The following is a 14,565-nucleotide window of genomic DNA, read 5'->3' as shown; positions in this document are numbered from 1 at the left end:
GAGGGGGGACAATTTAGTTCACGTATTCGCCATTCAAAGCGCGCTGTCGGCGTTTGGTGGCGCCCGCGACTTGATAGCAGAACTTGTAAACTTTTGACAGCTATCAGCTGTCTTTCGAAATTTCGAATGGAGTAAAAAGAAAAAAGATCGTAAAAAATCAGGGGGGCGTCGCTGTATTATGAGTAGAATGAAACCTTATAAAATGTAAAAGCTTTATCAAACATCTACTACAATGGTGATACTACAATTCTGATGAATAATTTAACGTTTTTTTTCGAACTAATAAAAATCAGAGGTGACGATTCTCTTTGGCCGAATTTTCCAGCAGCGGTGAGCGAATTTTGAGGTTAATTGTTTTTTCGCAATGTATTTTAGAATAACTTCGATGTTATAAAAACGTTGGGATACGATTCGCGGCCAATTGTTTTTGCAACAGTTCTAATTTTTCTCACATCTATATTGTTATAATAATAACTGATCATAAATGAAATTTTTGTTATCCAATGACGATAATCAGTTCACAAAATGTGTCCTGCAATCTTGGATACCGAAGAGCGTTGCCTGGGTGGCATGACGTTTTTTGCCCAGAGCCATCCGTCCGAACTTTGTGGTAGCAATGGTCTACCCTTGACCCCAAATTCCATTACGATATATGGAAAATCTCAATACCTCAAAACCATAAATCATCCGAATCTTTCTACTTACCTGGATATCATCAGAAGCAAACATGGTATGTCTAGTCCCATAGGTGCAAATTTCTTATATTGTTTCATCAACCAGAATCGAAATAATTATTGCCCATTGCTATTTTTGTTGTTGCACTTTCTCTAAAATTGCTTTTCCATTTCTAGAACGAACAGTGGTAGTTGCAGAGTACAGTGGCATACCATTGTCCGGTAGAGATTCTTTGCCAACCAATGAGATTATTAGAATATCTTATCAGTGTTTATTGGGACTAGAACACATCCATGAACTGGGTCTTGTTCATAGACATTTGAGTCCTGACAATATACTGATAAGCCAAAATGGAAAAGTTCAGTTGTATAATTATGGGTTATACTTCATGACTGACAGCGGGAGGAATATTTCATTTCCCATTGGGTTAGTTGTTCACATTGTCTTTTTCATTATAGTTAAGAGCAAAACTGTATGACAAAATTTTTTATTACAGATATCCAAAATATACAGCACCTGAAGTTTTTCTTGGCTCAGGAATAAGTGGCAGGAAGGTTGATTCGTGGTCCCTGGGAATGATAATGGCTGAATGTTTCTTGGAAAAGCGTATCTGGCATGGCATCAAATTGTCTCAATGCCTGCGAAAAGTCTTAAGCCTTTTGCATTCTGAGACAAGTGTGTTTGAACGATTAGCTCAAGAAAACGACCGCTATGACCAATACAAGGTTTGATTATTGTTCTCCACATGACTGTACCAAAACGTTAAGAAACACTTCAACATTTTGTTATATTTCGTTGTCAGAAACTGCCACAGGAAATTAAAGACTTTGTGGACGCTTGTCTCGCAATTCGACCATCTGCGCGAAAAACTTGTGAGGAATTGTTGCAGCTACCGCTGTTCAAAGATCTAGCGGAGAACGACATCAAAGAGAAATCTGTTAATGTGTACAAAAATGTGACAATCAGAAGAATGGATGAGTTGTATTATCTGTGGCAATTAGCCGGAGGAGACATGACGATAGAACTGAAAAAACAAGGCCTCATACGATCGAGGCCCCCGATTCTATCAATTCCAAAGTCAGTGACATTTCTCATCTAATTGATTGAAAATTTTGAGTGCAATTGAGAGCTGATCACTCGTTCTTTTTCAGTTTGGTGATTCTATTGGGTCAAATGTTTGGAAGAAGAGACACTGCAGGCCTGCTCGATTTAAGAGTAGTCAAAGTTCCTTTGGACACATTGCGACAACGGTTGTCTCACATTCCTTACATAGCTAATTGTCCGCGCTTAACCAGTCAGTAAGTCGTCTGAAGATTTTTTTCATTCTATATCCCCATGTTTTAGGGATACAGCGCAAACTTATTTGACCTTTTGTAGAATGCACATCAAAGCTCAGGACGATTTGACGGACGTCGCATCTCAGTTGCCACTCATCATACGCGAGAGAGATACAGAATACCAATTTTACAGAATTGTCATTTACGATCGATTGCTTCAGGTCAGTTTATTTTTGAAAAAAAAAATTTAAAGTGAACTCCACGTGTTTGTAAAGAAATGCTTTTTTTGAAAGAATTCATTAACGATTCTGAAATGGAGTTTTACGATTATTTCAGGTTTATCCGATAACAAGAAAAGCGATAATTCGCGAAGCTCACAAAGATATACCACCACCTGTTCGAGGCCCCGTTTGGGCAGCCCTTCTTGGAGTTAGTGGCGATATACAAAAGCGATACGATATGATCGACAAGGAAACTCCCACCCACACGGATCGTCAGGTACGCAATGAACGTTTTCACTTCGTCGTAAGAAAAATTTTAGTTACTCTTTGAAAAAACTTCTTCCATCGGATGAACTGGTTTAATGCAACGTTCAATGATTTATTTCATGTAGATAGAGGTCGATATTCCACGTTGTCATCAATACAGCGAGCTCTTGTCTTCTGGTGCTGGTCACGAGAGATTGCAGAGATTATTAAAAGCTTGGGTTCGCGACAACCCTCATTACGTTTATTGGCAAGGGCTGGATTCCTTGACCGCTCCATTTCTATATTTAAATTTTAACAACGAAGCCCGCGCTTTCGCTTGTCTCTCTGCCTTTATACCGAAGTATCTCCACAAATTTTTTCTCAAGGATAACTCGGCAGTGATACAAGAATATTTGGGAAAATTCTCCCAAATAATAGCTTTTCACGATCCACAATTGGCGAATCACCTGAGATCTATCAGTTTTGTTCCTGAATTATTTGCCATACCATGGTTCCTAACTATGTTTTCGCGTAAGTTATTTTTCACCAATTTTTCCCATTCTTCATTGTATTTTCATACAATTAATGAATTTTCTCTTACAGATGTTTTTCCGCTTCACAAAATTCTTCATCTCTGGGACAAACTTTTGCTGGGTGACTCGTCGTTTCCCCTCATGGTCGGGCTCGCGATTCTTAGACAGCTTCGAGATTCTTTACTCACTTCGGGATTCAACGAGTGCATTTTACTGTTTTCGGATCTACCGGAAATCGATATTGAATTGTGCGTCAAAGACTCAACTACAATGTACGAGAGAACCCCCGCGAGTATTACATACAGAAGACATCAGTTTGATCAATCGAAGGTACGTTCTCAAGCCAAAATAAATGAAAATTAAATCAATTTTAAAATAAATTAACTAAAAATCAGTCCAAAAACCTAACGATGTTTTCAATGGATAATTGTAATCGTCCGCAGGCAAAAAATTGGAGCGAACCGGAGCCAGAGACCGAAAGAATGCCAAGAATAAGCATCGAAGACTTTTTGAACCTCACCGATATTACTCAGGATAAAATAATAGTAGTTGATATACGAAATAAAATGCAGTCAGTATCTCATTGATTAATGACTAAAAAACTTATAACATGGCAATTATCACAATAATTAAATTATGTGTTTTTCTTTGCAGGTTTGAAAGAGGGGCTGTTCGAGGCAGTATAAACATTCCGTTTTCAAGCGTGCAACTTTCTCATACTCACATTGATACTCTTGGTCCACAAGCCAAACCCCTTGCCGAGCAAAAAGATCGTTTAGTCGTGATCATAGGGCCTCACGATCAGAACAATGCTCTTGTAAGTTTGAATATTTATTATCGAAAGAATCAATACATAAATTCATTATTTCATAGAATTGAGCCACATTGTGCTAAAATTTTCATCGAATGAATTAATGGGCATGAAATTTGTATGAAATTGGAACGGGGAATGCGATCTAATCACAGTTTAATAGTTTGCAGATTTCCTCATAAAGTGCAACATAATGGGTGTGTGCTCTCTACAAGGAGGGATATATGCTTTACGGTCCAAATCGCCAAATATCCTCGTCAATTCGAGCCGTTAACATAAACAAACAAAAAATGACTACTTTGAGTACCGATAGTTGTTTTTCGGATTTTCGAGACCGGACACTTCAGTGTATAATCTACGACAAAAATCAGATTAGATTTGTAATTTATACAAATTTTTTTTTACATAAAAAAATACGAAGCTATGAATCGTTTGAATCTATTTTCATAGTATTTTGTTCCCTGTACAGCAAAGCCATAGATTGGCCAACAGTGCGATAAACGCGCATGGGTCGAATAATCTCGTTGCCAGGGTAACCAATTCGAAAACATTGTCGATCGTTCATTCTCGCGTGGAGCGTGTGTTCGTGTCGCGAGTCGTCGTCCCTGACTTCGACGATGGAGAAGAGTTTGTCACCGTCAGTTCGAAAGTGGATTAAAAAATGTTTGAGAGAAAAATTCGAGGAACGAGTGCGGAGCGAGCTAGAGAACGAGGAAAGCACTTATGCGGTTGCAGAAGGAATAATGCACTCGGACGAGATGGAAGATTGGATCGAGTCGATGAAAAATGCATTTGAAGAAGAACGAAAGGGTTATTTGTCCTCTGGTAGAATTTCAAAACTTCTTGATTCTCGTCAAGCTGTATCATTGTCATTTGGCAGCGATGTGTCCGGAGACGATTGGAGCCCTTTTAAAAGTCCTGACGACGAGTATGCCTACGTGATCGAAAAAATAAGTTACGACAATCCAGTCCACGTGAGACTCGCTGGCTATGAAAGGCTGCTCGAGAGCGAATCAAGTAACTTGGGCAACAGCGAATCTTGGGATATTCTATTGAAAGCCTTGGCAGATGGAATAGCTGATGAAAATCGTCCCGTTTTCGAGGCGAGTTTGCAGGTCCACGCGAAACTTTTGGAATCTTCGCGTGCTCACGACGTTTATACGAACCTTTTGAGCGCGTTCAACGCTCAGTACCACACGAAAAAGATCAACGATACGCTACCGACCCTGAACACCGGTATAAACTTCAAAATATTTTTGCACGAGAAATTGTGTCGTTTGATGAGACTGATCTTACATCATCAGGAGGAAATGGTGAAAAGCGTAAGAACCGTCGACAGAACAATCGAAGAAATGATAGAACAATTCATCGTTTTTCTGAGTTCTCACACTCTTGGAAATTCTGTGTCACCGAAAATACTCCATACTCTTAATATTTTGTCGATACTCGAGCCCCAGGCGGGTTGGAGTAAAAAGTGGATACACGGTTTGGCAACGAGGAAAACGTTCGCAACAGTCCTCGGAAAATCACCGAGTTTGGTCGAAAATATTTTGGTTATCGTGAGCAGAGGATTGGAGAAATCACCTGAAGCACTCACTTTTATCATCACCGACGAACCGCCCGAAGTTTTCATATCCGGCGAGACTGTCGAAACTGCAACGTATCTTCACGGCCTTAATTTTCTCGCTCAATTGACCAGTTACTCCGCAGGCCGTACTCTGCTCACGGAAAGTCCATTCGAGTCTTCTCCCTCGATCAACAATTTTTCCATAGCACTAGTTTCTTCACTCAATATTCTTGCCTCCTCCGCGACTGCAAATGCCGTTTACAACTCGTCACGCGTAGCTCTTCGTTACATGCTCGACAAATCAAACTTGTTATCGGATGGAAAAGTTTATGAAGTTGCTCTCAGCCCACTGACGAAAAGCTCGAGCAACTCCGAAGGTAAAATTTGGCCTCATACTCTTGACACGCTAAATCATATGCTCCAGAGCAAAGAAGGCGTCACTTTTCTCACTGGTGATCATCGCAAAAAATCCGCTGATCCTCACGAACCCGAGCCGTGCTACCCCATCGTCGCAGCTTTCGAACACATCTCCAAACTCCTCAGACAGCCTTTCTCCGTTATGAACATCAATCACGTTGTCGAACTCTTCCGTTTCGTCGGATGTGCCTTCGGAGTTCACGAACTTCATGGAATCCTAGAAAATACACTTAGATTACATTTTTTTCCTGCAGTTGCTTATCTTTACAGTAAAATGGACAAGTATGCTGTGGGCCACGAGAGCACGACTCAGTATCTCGACAGGTAAATTCCTCTCTGTTTTTCTTCCTCTATTCGTCTGTTTCGGAAACAAGGTTAAGCTACAAAATCACAATTTCAAATATTTTTTTCGAGAACAGATCAAATCTTTCAGTCATCTCAAAGATGCACCAAAATTGGTACATAGTGATTAGGAAAATGTAAAGATATTGTTCAAAAAATGATTCTGTGGAACTGTGGATAGAAAATGTGTAAAATATTTATGGATTTTGACTGATTTCTTTAGTTTTTTGAAAATCAAAGAAAAAAGGGAGATAAATGTCTGGAAACATTTTGTTTTAAAGATATATGAAAACGTTTTTGGATTTTTGATATCTAATATGATAAAATCATTCGCATAATTATTCTGTTGTGATAATTCTAGCGCAGCAAAGAGCATGCTACTCAAAATAGTAGCAAGTCCACTCGGACTTCGAACTCTGGTCCAGGAGTCATTGGTTTTCGAGGAATTGATTCGTGGTTCAATAGCGCCGCTCAGAGCTCCATGGAGTTCCAGTGAAATTCTCAGTTTCGTATCATCCGCAGCTTATTTTGATCTTGGTAGTAAAATAATAAACGATCTTGCTCCCCAATCGTTATCGACAACTCTCGAGGAAGTGTCAATGGTTTTGGAAGATCCTCTCAACTTCCACGATCCTTGGGACAATTGGGATCTTGAAAAGTTCCTCCACGTTCTCTCCGCTTTGTCTTTGAGCACCCGATGTGTGTAACTGAAATTTATTTCTTATTCTAATTCATCGTTATTAACGAATTAATTATCGAGATGCACAATTCATTAGGTTTCATTGCATTTATGGCGGATTCGGGTTACGACGATTGTAGCGACGAGTACAATTATCCTCGAAGACTGCGGGATTTGATAAATCACTCGATCCAAGTCGATTCCCAGTACCACTATCTGGGACTCTTAACAATCAAATCGTTCCTCTGGAATTTGGATATTTACATTTATTTGATGAACGCTTTCAAATTTGAAGTGAGATTTCGAGTTTTCATTTGATTTGTTTCTCAATTTTGAATGAAAATTTCATTTTTTTATTCTTTATTCGACAGACTAATTTGCTCAAGTTGCAAAAGCTATCGATTCATGAATTCGAAGAAGATGGTCAAACAAGAGTCGTCCATATTACAGACGCTTGCAGTCTGTTACGCCATCAAATTCTCACGAATTCGTACTACATCCGACACAAGCTTGACAGATCGATCACTGACATTGAAGAGTGCACGTTGTACTCGGAATTTCCGCCTCCCAACGAATCCCGAATACCTCCAAATTTGACGAGGACTAATTCTTCCTCGGACTTGAGCGAATTGTTGGAAAACAGTAAGCCTGGCCTCAAAGACAGCGGTTGGGTGTTGGAGGTGAGAAAGGCTTACAGGAACTCTCCGGATCCTATGAAAGTAAGTTAAAAATTTCCATTAATAATCGTGATAAAAAAAAAAAAAAAAAAAAGTTTCAGCTCGACTTTTTGCCTCGTGAGGCAGATTTAGTGGGTCGAAAGGGTGATAAAAACGATTACTCACTTATTTTTCATGTTCCAATCCTTTTAGCTGGTCTAAAAAAAATGCTGATTGAACGCAATCTCTAAAGGAATATTTTACTGTCTCGAAAAATCATTTGATCGGATTTCAGGATTTTTTCGTTGTAGTAAAATGATAACACAGCAATATCAAAATTCCATTGAATTTAATAGCATCCTGAAATGAATGATACAAAAAAATAACGGTTATAGGTCAGTAGTACGAGGAAACGTAAATAAAGGGCTAAAACGATGTGAAATGATATTTGTCTTTGCAGAATTCGGTTCTCATAGAACTATTGGATCAGATGGAGAAAGCTATTCCAACAGCCGAATGGGTTGATAATTTTGTATGGGAAAGTGAAAATAACGTTGAAAATCGAGACTGGTTGGAGGAAGAGAACTTATGTTTCAATCTGGTTCATCGTTACGCCGAGGAAAACTGTCCATTCGAAAATGAGCAGGGGAAAGATGATATTAAGATATTTTTTCAGGCAGCTCATCGGTTCATAAATTATGTGCCACCAAAGAGTTTCGCAGGTTTCGATTGGTTTTTGGCAACGATTTACATCATTTGTGAAGGGAAAATGGACACGTGTGTACTTTTTTAAAAATATATAATTTGTATTTACGTTTTGGAAGCCTCAGAAGGCCGCGAATCAAATCTGCTGCAGTAAGAAATACTGCGAATTTTAGTGATTATTTTTCAGCTGCGAAGCATGAGAAATATTTACTAAAACAGCGAAATTTTACCGTAAAAAACAGTCTGACTCGAGCTAACCCAAATTCATCACAGGCTTGAGAGTCTCAGGTTGAAAACTTGGTCGTCATATCAGCGAGCATTAATGCTTGCTTGATCCAGCTTCATTTTATCATCAATGACTCTCCAAAAACTCAACAAATCCAAACGAAATTGAAAGATTTTTTTTGTATTATTCACGAGACAAGAAACCCGAACGCAATTGATTGAGATTTTTCACGCAGATGCAAAAAGTTCGTTGAGCTGATTATTCGATTTCCATCAGCGATGTTCATGTGGCCAATATTCGGATTAACCATCGATCATAATAACAGAGAGGAAATGGCAACACAATGTTTGTTAGGCCAACATCTCGAAGATGTGATCGATGAAGAAATATCAACAGTCAATTTTGCTTTGAAAGTAACGATGGAAATTTATATTTTTCACTTCTGAATTAAGTTTTTTTTTCTCAAAATATATCACTTTAAATATAAAAAATGAATTTTTCAGAATCACTGCGGCGTTCATTGGTGGATGATATGCAACAGACTCATGTCTCAATGTTTTTGGGGTGTTTTACCATGGAACGAAATCGTTGACTTTATCGCAATAAGTATTTTACACTCAGCCGACTACGTCGTCTATTATTGCGTTTCGTTGCTTCATCACTGTCAGAATCGGTTGATGGAAGACATTACGAATAAAAAAATGTGGCCGGACCACATGGTAAGTTGCAGAATCCGAATTTTTCGATCGAATTGTCACGTTCGTAAATGCTAATGTATAAAATCAAATTTAGCCTTTTGTCTTCCGGTGATTCCTCATATGAATTTTATTTGAAACAAAGTTTCACGACCTTTTTGTGTAAAAGTATGAAAAAAAATTGGTTTTAAAAACAGATTATCTCGAATTCGATTTTCAATGACTTTCGAGTGAAAAAATGAATAACGATGAATTTTGTTGTTTTATAGTACCTCGGAGATTACCGCTGTCACTACCAAATGTCGTTTATCGACCGGATTGGTAAGCGCTACGGGAACAGAGTTCTGCCGTCGATGACGCAACGAAAATTGATTTCGACGGAAGAACAGTAACATTAGTAATAAAATTACAAAGACAAGAAGCGAATGTTATGTATAATTTTCTTACAAGCTCGAAACTCTAAAGAGGTAAACAATGATTTAAAAAAAATGGAGTTTTCTTGCTTTTGAAACTGTTTCTCAGTAATATCGTTTCATTTAATATTCTTTTTGTTTCAACAATGTAAACGTGTGGACCTTAACAGGCGTGATAAATGCACATTAACTTGTTTCGTTTGTTTGTACGGTTCGAGTGAGACTACGCGTGACCTTTTGGATGCGCGTAATTTTTTAACTCATGCCAATTCATTTTGAGTTACGGTTTCTGATAACTAACGCGCCATTAATCTCTCAAGACGCTTCATGTTGCGTTGAAAGAATTATTAGCATTAGACGTGCTTTTTTCTCTCATTTTATACTTCAGTTTTCTATGCTCACGTGACGCTTCGCGTACAGGAATTGACCGTAGAAATGATTCAAATATGTACAGAACAGTGACTGAGCGAGTGGGTAGCTTTGTCGGAATTAACTCAGACACACTCCACGGAGTGTCACCACTCGGATGATCAATCATCGTGAATTGTAAATAATTTTGCTATTTCGTTGAGGTCATCGTATTTCGTCCCCCTCGCTAGGACCTGTAATAAGATAATCATCACTTTGATCATTGACGTTTCAATTTTGTTTATTATTCATTTCGCATTATTATTTGTATGAATATTTGCAAAATGAATTTCTTTTTTCAAATTTCGAAATTTGAAAGCGTTTCATACTTGGTAATCACGATAGTGATTTTTTCCTCAATTTTTCTTCCGAGTTATTCTCGAATTTGACAGGAATATCGATGGATTAGAAAGAAACTCACCTGTCGGGCTATCGACATTCTATTAAATATGTTCCATAAAACGATTCCAACGACGACATCATTTTTGAGGTAAAAAATAACGCCTTTCCCGTAGTCGTCGAGTTTTTTAATCTCCTCAATTTTCTCGGGACACTGTTCGGTCGTAACCTCCGTGATTGGTTTGTCTTCGGAAGTTTGACCCTTGTTGACTTCGAGGTTTCCGGAATTGGGGATTTCCTGCTTTTGCGACTCGTTTTTCTCATTAGCTCTATGCTCTTCGTGCGATTTCTGAAAATATTGTCAAGTTTCAATGTATTTTAAATTATGTTAAATTATTGTTTCACACGGAACAAAGAGTTTCTTCATTTTATTACTTCTTCACTGGCCGATCTCATTACTTCGTTCGATGCTGATACAGCCGCCAAAGGTGTGTCGTTTTCTGTCGCTTTAGCGAATACTCCAACAGTCGGCAGTGTTGAGTCGACGATTCCTATCGCTTCGTAACCGACTTCCGGTCCCAAGTCCGACCAGAACATGGATTGATGAAGATATGGCTTGCCTTTGCAAAATAAATTGGTTAAAATTGTTTATTTCTCTTTGATCAATCAGATCAGATACAAGTGGGTAGAAAATAACCTTAACTCTTTTGGAAAGATCACGTAGTTGGGGTCTAAAGTTATTGATACTTTGGAAAAATTTGGACTCTGGAGCTACTCTGATTACTTTTTCATGAGCATGAATCAGATAGATTCAAATAATGATGCATTTACCCGCGCCCGTCATATTTTCACCGGCCAGTCTTCCGGAAATCACCGCGTGATCATGGTGCTCGATTCTTCTTCTACCGAGTCTAACGTCGTAGAAAGAAGCCGCATCACCGGCAATCCACAGATGGCTGCGTGCTTCGAGTTCTGCATTTACGAGATAACCACCTGTCACAGGATCAACTTCCAAATCCGAAGAATCAGCCAGTTCCGTATTCGCTTCGACTCCCACAGCCACAATTATCTGATCGGCTGGAAGCTTTTCAGAAAAGAATGAACCAAATTTAAGGGCTTTTGATCTCAAAATGGAGTTTTGTAGTGTTTGACTAAGATCGAAAATTATAATTATAATTTTCGTTTAATACAATGATGAGTTTTCAAGGAAACATGCTAATCTTCATTTTGGACCGTTAATTTTCATTTTTTATTACGTAGTAAGATCATTTTAAACTTACAGTTTTATTGTTTGTTAGAATAAGATTGAGCTGTCCGTTTTTAATCTCATAATCCTTAACTTCAGTATTTGGAGTGCAAATGACACCTTCCATTGAGACTCGATGAGTTGTCCATTCACTAAGATATTCTGGCAAGACTTGTGCCATGATATACTTCTCCTTGTATACTTGATAAACCCGTTTCGTCGTTCCCTCAACTGCAACAGTAAAGGGATAAACGACACGTTTCTTTGGACAATATCTATGCGAATGATTTTATTCGACGAAATGTTTGGAATTCCACTGAATTTCAGACTGAACAAAAGGTGTAAGACATTCGTCAATGGCACACTTACGATTGCGTGCCAGTGAACACGCCAGTTCTGATCCTAAGAATCCACCCCCGATAATAACAATGTTTTGAACATCGGATTTATTGACGTTCTCTTCCAAGTCCAGGAAATCTTCTTTCGTCCGGAAAGCAATGATTTTGCTTGCTGCTACATCATCGGCAGCCTCAAAAACTGGGAGATTCTTTGGTAAAGCTCCTAATAAACGACAAATATTTAGATTGAATTGGAACATTGAGTTTTGAATTGAGAATCAACATCCATTATGAAAAATTGAATTTTCACGGAATTAAAGACTCACCCGTAGCTACGAGACACTTGTCGTACTTTATTTCATAACCATCCTCGAGAACAGCTATTTTTTTATACGGATCTATTTTTGTGACTTTCCAACCAGATGCAATGGCCACCCCACCTTTATCCGACTCGGCAAGATGCTCGACTTTTGCATAAAATTCCGGTGGCTCATAAAATAAACTGAAAAAAACGTTTTCATTGAAAATGCACTGATCGGGGAAATTAATTTCAACCAAGAAAGAGTTCCACATTTTTTTTCACTTCTGTACTAGAATACAAAAAACTTTTTACATCAATTGCTTCTTTCAGATATAACTACAAGATTTTCCGATGATTTAAAAAAATGGCTTGATACCCTTTCTAGCGTTTATAAACAGTTTTTTGTATACGTTTGCGCGCCTATAATTGATTTCTCCTCAGTGGGCGTTAAAAATAGAATACTCTCATTCTTTAAATTATTCTCAAAGAAATTTCACTTCAAATGCTGTAAAGAAAATTTAACCTTCTCTGAGTTCCATTCCATTGTCTAAAATTGAGTAACGCGGCTGCCACTCTGTCTTTACTGTACCAAAGTTCTTTGGAAAGAGGTGGTCGCATATATGGAAGAGTCGATTCTTCCGTTATGACAAGTACCTGAAGATCAATAATTTAAAAAATAATTATCGATTTGTCATTCATGAAAGAAATTTTTCTATGATAAAGAGACAATACCTTAGCTTTAGGATCACGTGATTTGATTGATCGGAATGCCGAAAATGCTGCTGTCCCACCACCTATGAGTAGATAAGGAACTTCGGATGGTATAGAGCTTGAGGTGGCAGGCGATTTTATTTTTTCTCGTTTCCTCCCCTTTTCCTTTTCTTTCTTCTCTGAAAATTAGTGCTGTTGAGTGAAGCCCTTTGACACATTTGATGGACACAAATTTTTATAATATCTCATGGAACCGATATTCTTACTTTTGGATTTTGTTGTGGTTGTCGATTCCTTCCCTTGTGAACGATCCAACTATAAATTTGTCAATAGTCAATAATTAAATGTGAAAAACAGCAAAAATTCACGTATGTTATCTCTTTTATTAGTTCTTCAGCAAACATTGAAAATTCAAAATATCGAATGAAATAGTTTAAGGGGGAAGCTTAGGTATTGAACAGATAATTACCACATAAAACCCTGTTCCAGTAATGATTAAAGCAGCCAATAATTGTTTCCAATACTGTAATAACCAATTCGGTCCTTTATCACCCGGTCGTCGTGGTGGTATAGGGCCACAAATATCTTCGCAATGGGGAGGTCGAGTACCGTCTGCTGTTACAGGGCATCCTGGTGGAATAGGTGCTACCGGAGCAGCTGGAGTGGTCTGCTTCGCAACATTAGGATTTGCCTTTGGAATGCATTCCTCAGCTTTGAGAGTTGTGCCAGCGGGTTTAAGGGGTTTTTTACTCTGGGAGTCAGTTGTGTATCTCAAATGGTTTAGACCACTAATAGCTATAATAGTTCAATATAAAATGAATGATCAATTCAAAATTGTTTTCCAACAGCAATTTGAGGTTAGGTATAAATTGTGAGGTTATGGTCCAGGCTTGAGATAATAAATGAAAAAATGATGTTTCGTTATAAAATATCCACAGAAAAATTTTATTGAAAAATGAATTTATATAAAATAATGATAATGATCCTGTCACGCCTTTGACGTTTAGAAATCGATCCCCAGAAATTGAGTCAAATGAGAGAGAATGAGAAGTCAGGAAGCATTGTAGCAAAGGTTAATGAAAATTCTGTAAGACCGGAATAATAAAAACTTACCAACACTTTTTGAAGTTTGATTTATCGAATTTTGATGCGCGTGTCTCGTTATTTTCGACAATTGTCCAATCACTTTGCCACAGCTCAACATGGTTTTTTATGTTTATTTCCAAATATATAATTCACTGAACGAAAAGATGATAAGTCGAGTCGCTCGGAAAAACCTTATGCAATATGGTGGTTGGTCGCGTGGGGCCGGCGCTTTATTTTCCCTTTCTCGCTCACTCTCTCTTACCTCTTTCTCTAAACTGTCCACTGCGCCGGGACGACGAGAATGAGGACCGAGACCACCGTAACAACACAAAATTACGAAGGCTGGTATTGCGAAATTTATCGAAATCAATAATCGTAAATTGGACTGATCGAACCGCGGACAACTCCATTACCCGATCTCTCCTTGTTTAGGCTCTGTACAATTTTATACATACTTTCATTTTCAATAAACACGATAATTTTTTTCCACTGTGTTGTAATTTTCTTTTTTTTTCACTGACAAGGATCCAAAGTTCGGAGTGTGACAAAATTTTTTCAGGTTATCCTGAGTTCGGCAAACTTCACATCGCTAGCAATGCATTTGCTAATAACCGATTCGATATAATGAAACGAAAAAAAAAGAAATTTTCCATACATTTCAAATCATCGTAAC

At 38.1% G+C, this 14,565-nt stretch overlaps 3 protein-coding genes across 6 annotated transcripts; 2 read left to right on the top strand and 1 right to left on the bottom strand.

Annotated features, from left to right (window-relative positions):
- The first annotated feature begins 13 nt into the window (after nucleotides 1-13).
- Nucleotides 14-4,345, top strand: LOC122405970 (TBC domain-containing protein kinase-like protein). Of its 4 annotated transcripts, none has more exons than XR_006259856.1 (13): nucleotides 14-330; nucleotides 518-730; nucleotides 852-1,101; nucleotides 1,172-1,400; nucleotides 1,478-1,752; nucleotides 1,827-1,973; nucleotides 2,053-2,173; nucleotides 2,289-2,450; nucleotides 2,566-3,282; nucleotides 3,396-3,523; nucleotides 3,607-3,769; nucleotides 3,927-4,143; nucleotides 4,233-4,345. XR_006259856.1 is itself a non-coding variant. In XM_043411084.1 (13 exons), the coding sequence occupies exons 2-13, from the start codon at nucleotides 526-528 to the stop codon at nucleotides 4,035-4,037; spliced, it is 2,436 nt and encodes an 811-aa protein (XP_043267019.1). In that variant the 5' UTR covers nucleotides 14-330; nucleotides 518-525; the 3' UTR covers nucleotides 4,038-4,191. The 4 variants fall into 4 exon arrangements, 3 of the variants coding, with proteins under 3 accessions (XP_043267019.1, XP_043267017.1, XP_043267018.1); XM_043411084.1 differs by lacking the exon at nucleotides 4,233-4,345 and having other exon boundaries at nucleotides 2,566-2,950; nucleotides 3,023-3,282; nucleotides 3,927-4,191; XM_043411082.1 differs by lacking the exon at nucleotides 4,233-4,345 and having other exon boundaries at nucleotides 3,927-4,191.
- LOC122405968 (protein broad-minded-like) lies at nucleotides 4,243-9,658 on the top strand. The gene is made up of 8 exons (XM_043411078.1): nucleotides 4,243-6,071; nucleotides 6,451-6,788; nucleotides 6,866-7,062; nucleotides 7,140-7,487; nucleotides 7,885-8,201; nucleotides 8,591-8,768; nucleotides 8,859-9,074; nucleotides 9,320-9,658. The coding sequence occupies exons 1-8, from the start codon at nucleotides 4,381-4,383 to the stop codon at nucleotides 9,440-9,442; spliced, it is 3,408 nt and encodes a 1,135-aa protein (XP_043267013.1). The 5' UTR covers nucleotides 4,243-4,380; the 3' UTR covers nucleotides 9,443-9,658.
- On the bottom strand, nucleotides 9,565-14,478 carry AIF (Apoptosis inducing factor). The gene is made up of 12 exons (XM_043411085.1): nucleotides 13,920-14,478; nucleotides 13,276-13,601; nucleotides 13,073-13,121; nucleotides 12,828-12,985; nucleotides 12,619-12,749; nucleotides 12,121-12,296; nucleotides 11,826-12,017; nucleotides 11,491-11,687; nucleotides 11,042-11,294; nucleotides 10,646-10,830; nucleotides 10,293-10,559; nucleotides 9,565-10,065 (listed from the first exon to the last, which is right to left on the bottom strand). The coding sequence occupies exons 1-12, from the start codon at nucleotides 14,008-14,010 to the stop codon at nucleotides 9,994-9,996; spliced, it is 2,097 nt and encodes a 698-aa protein (XP_043267020.1). The 5' UTR covers nucleotides 14,011-14,478; the 3' UTR covers nucleotides 9,565-9,993.
- Between the last annotated feature and the right edge of the window lie 87 nt (nucleotides 14,479-14,565).

The sequence above is a fragment of the Venturia canescens genome, chromosome 2 (genome assembly GCF_019457755.1).
Source record: "Venturia canescens isolate UGA chromosome 2, ASM1945775v1, whole genome shotgun sequence".
Taxonomy (NCBI): Eukaryota; Metazoa; Arthropoda; class Insecta; order Hymenoptera; family Ichneumonidae; genus Venturia; species Venturia canescens.
Note: the sequence above shows the minus strand (reverse complement) of the source record. Positions and strands in the feature narration are given on the sequence as shown.

What these genes read in the sequence shown, in the direction of transcription:
- LOC122405970 (XM_043411082.1), top strand. Translation starts at nt 526, where the DNA reads ATGTGTCCTGCAATCTTGGATACCGAAGAGCGTTGCCTGGGTGGCATG. An exon ending in CCACCCACACGGATCGTCAG is followed by an intron (nt 2,451 to 2,565) that starts GTACGCAATGAA and finishes TATTTCATGTAG; the next exon opens with ATAGAGGTCGATATTCCACG. An exon ending in ATCAGTTTGATCAATCGAAG is followed by an intron (nt 3,283 to 3,395) that starts GTACGTTCTCAA and finishes AATCGTCCGCAG; the next exon opens with GCAAAAAATTGGAGCGAACC.
- LOC122405968 (XM_043411078.1), top strand. Translation starts at nt 4,381, where the DNA reads ATGGAGAAGAGTTTGTCACCGTCAGTTCGAAAGTGGATTAAAAAATGT. An exon ending in TGAACGCTTTCAAATTTGAA is followed by an intron (nt 7,063 to 7,139) that starts GTGAGATTTCGA and finishes TTTATTCGACAG; the next exon opens with ACTAATTTGCTCAAGTTGCA. An exon ending in TGTGAAGGGAAAATGGACAC is followed by an intron (nt 8,202 to 8,590) that starts GTGTGTACTTTT and finishes TTTTTCACGCAG; the next exon opens with ATGCAAAAAGTTCGTTGAGC.
- AIF (XM_043411085.1), bottom strand. Translation starts at nt 14,010, where the DNA reads ATGTTGAGCTGTGGCAAAGTGATTGGACAATTGTCGAAAATAACGAGA. An exon ending in CTGGAACAGGGTTTTATGTG is followed by an intron (nt 13,122 to 13,275) that starts GTAATTATCTGT and finishes ACAAATTTATAG; the next exon opens with TTGGATCGTTCACAAGGGAA. An exon ending in AACCACAACAAAATCCAAAA is followed by an intron (nt 12,986 to 13,072) that starts GTAAGAATATCG and finishes ACTAATTTTCAG; the next exon opens with AGAAGAAAGAAAAGGAAAAG.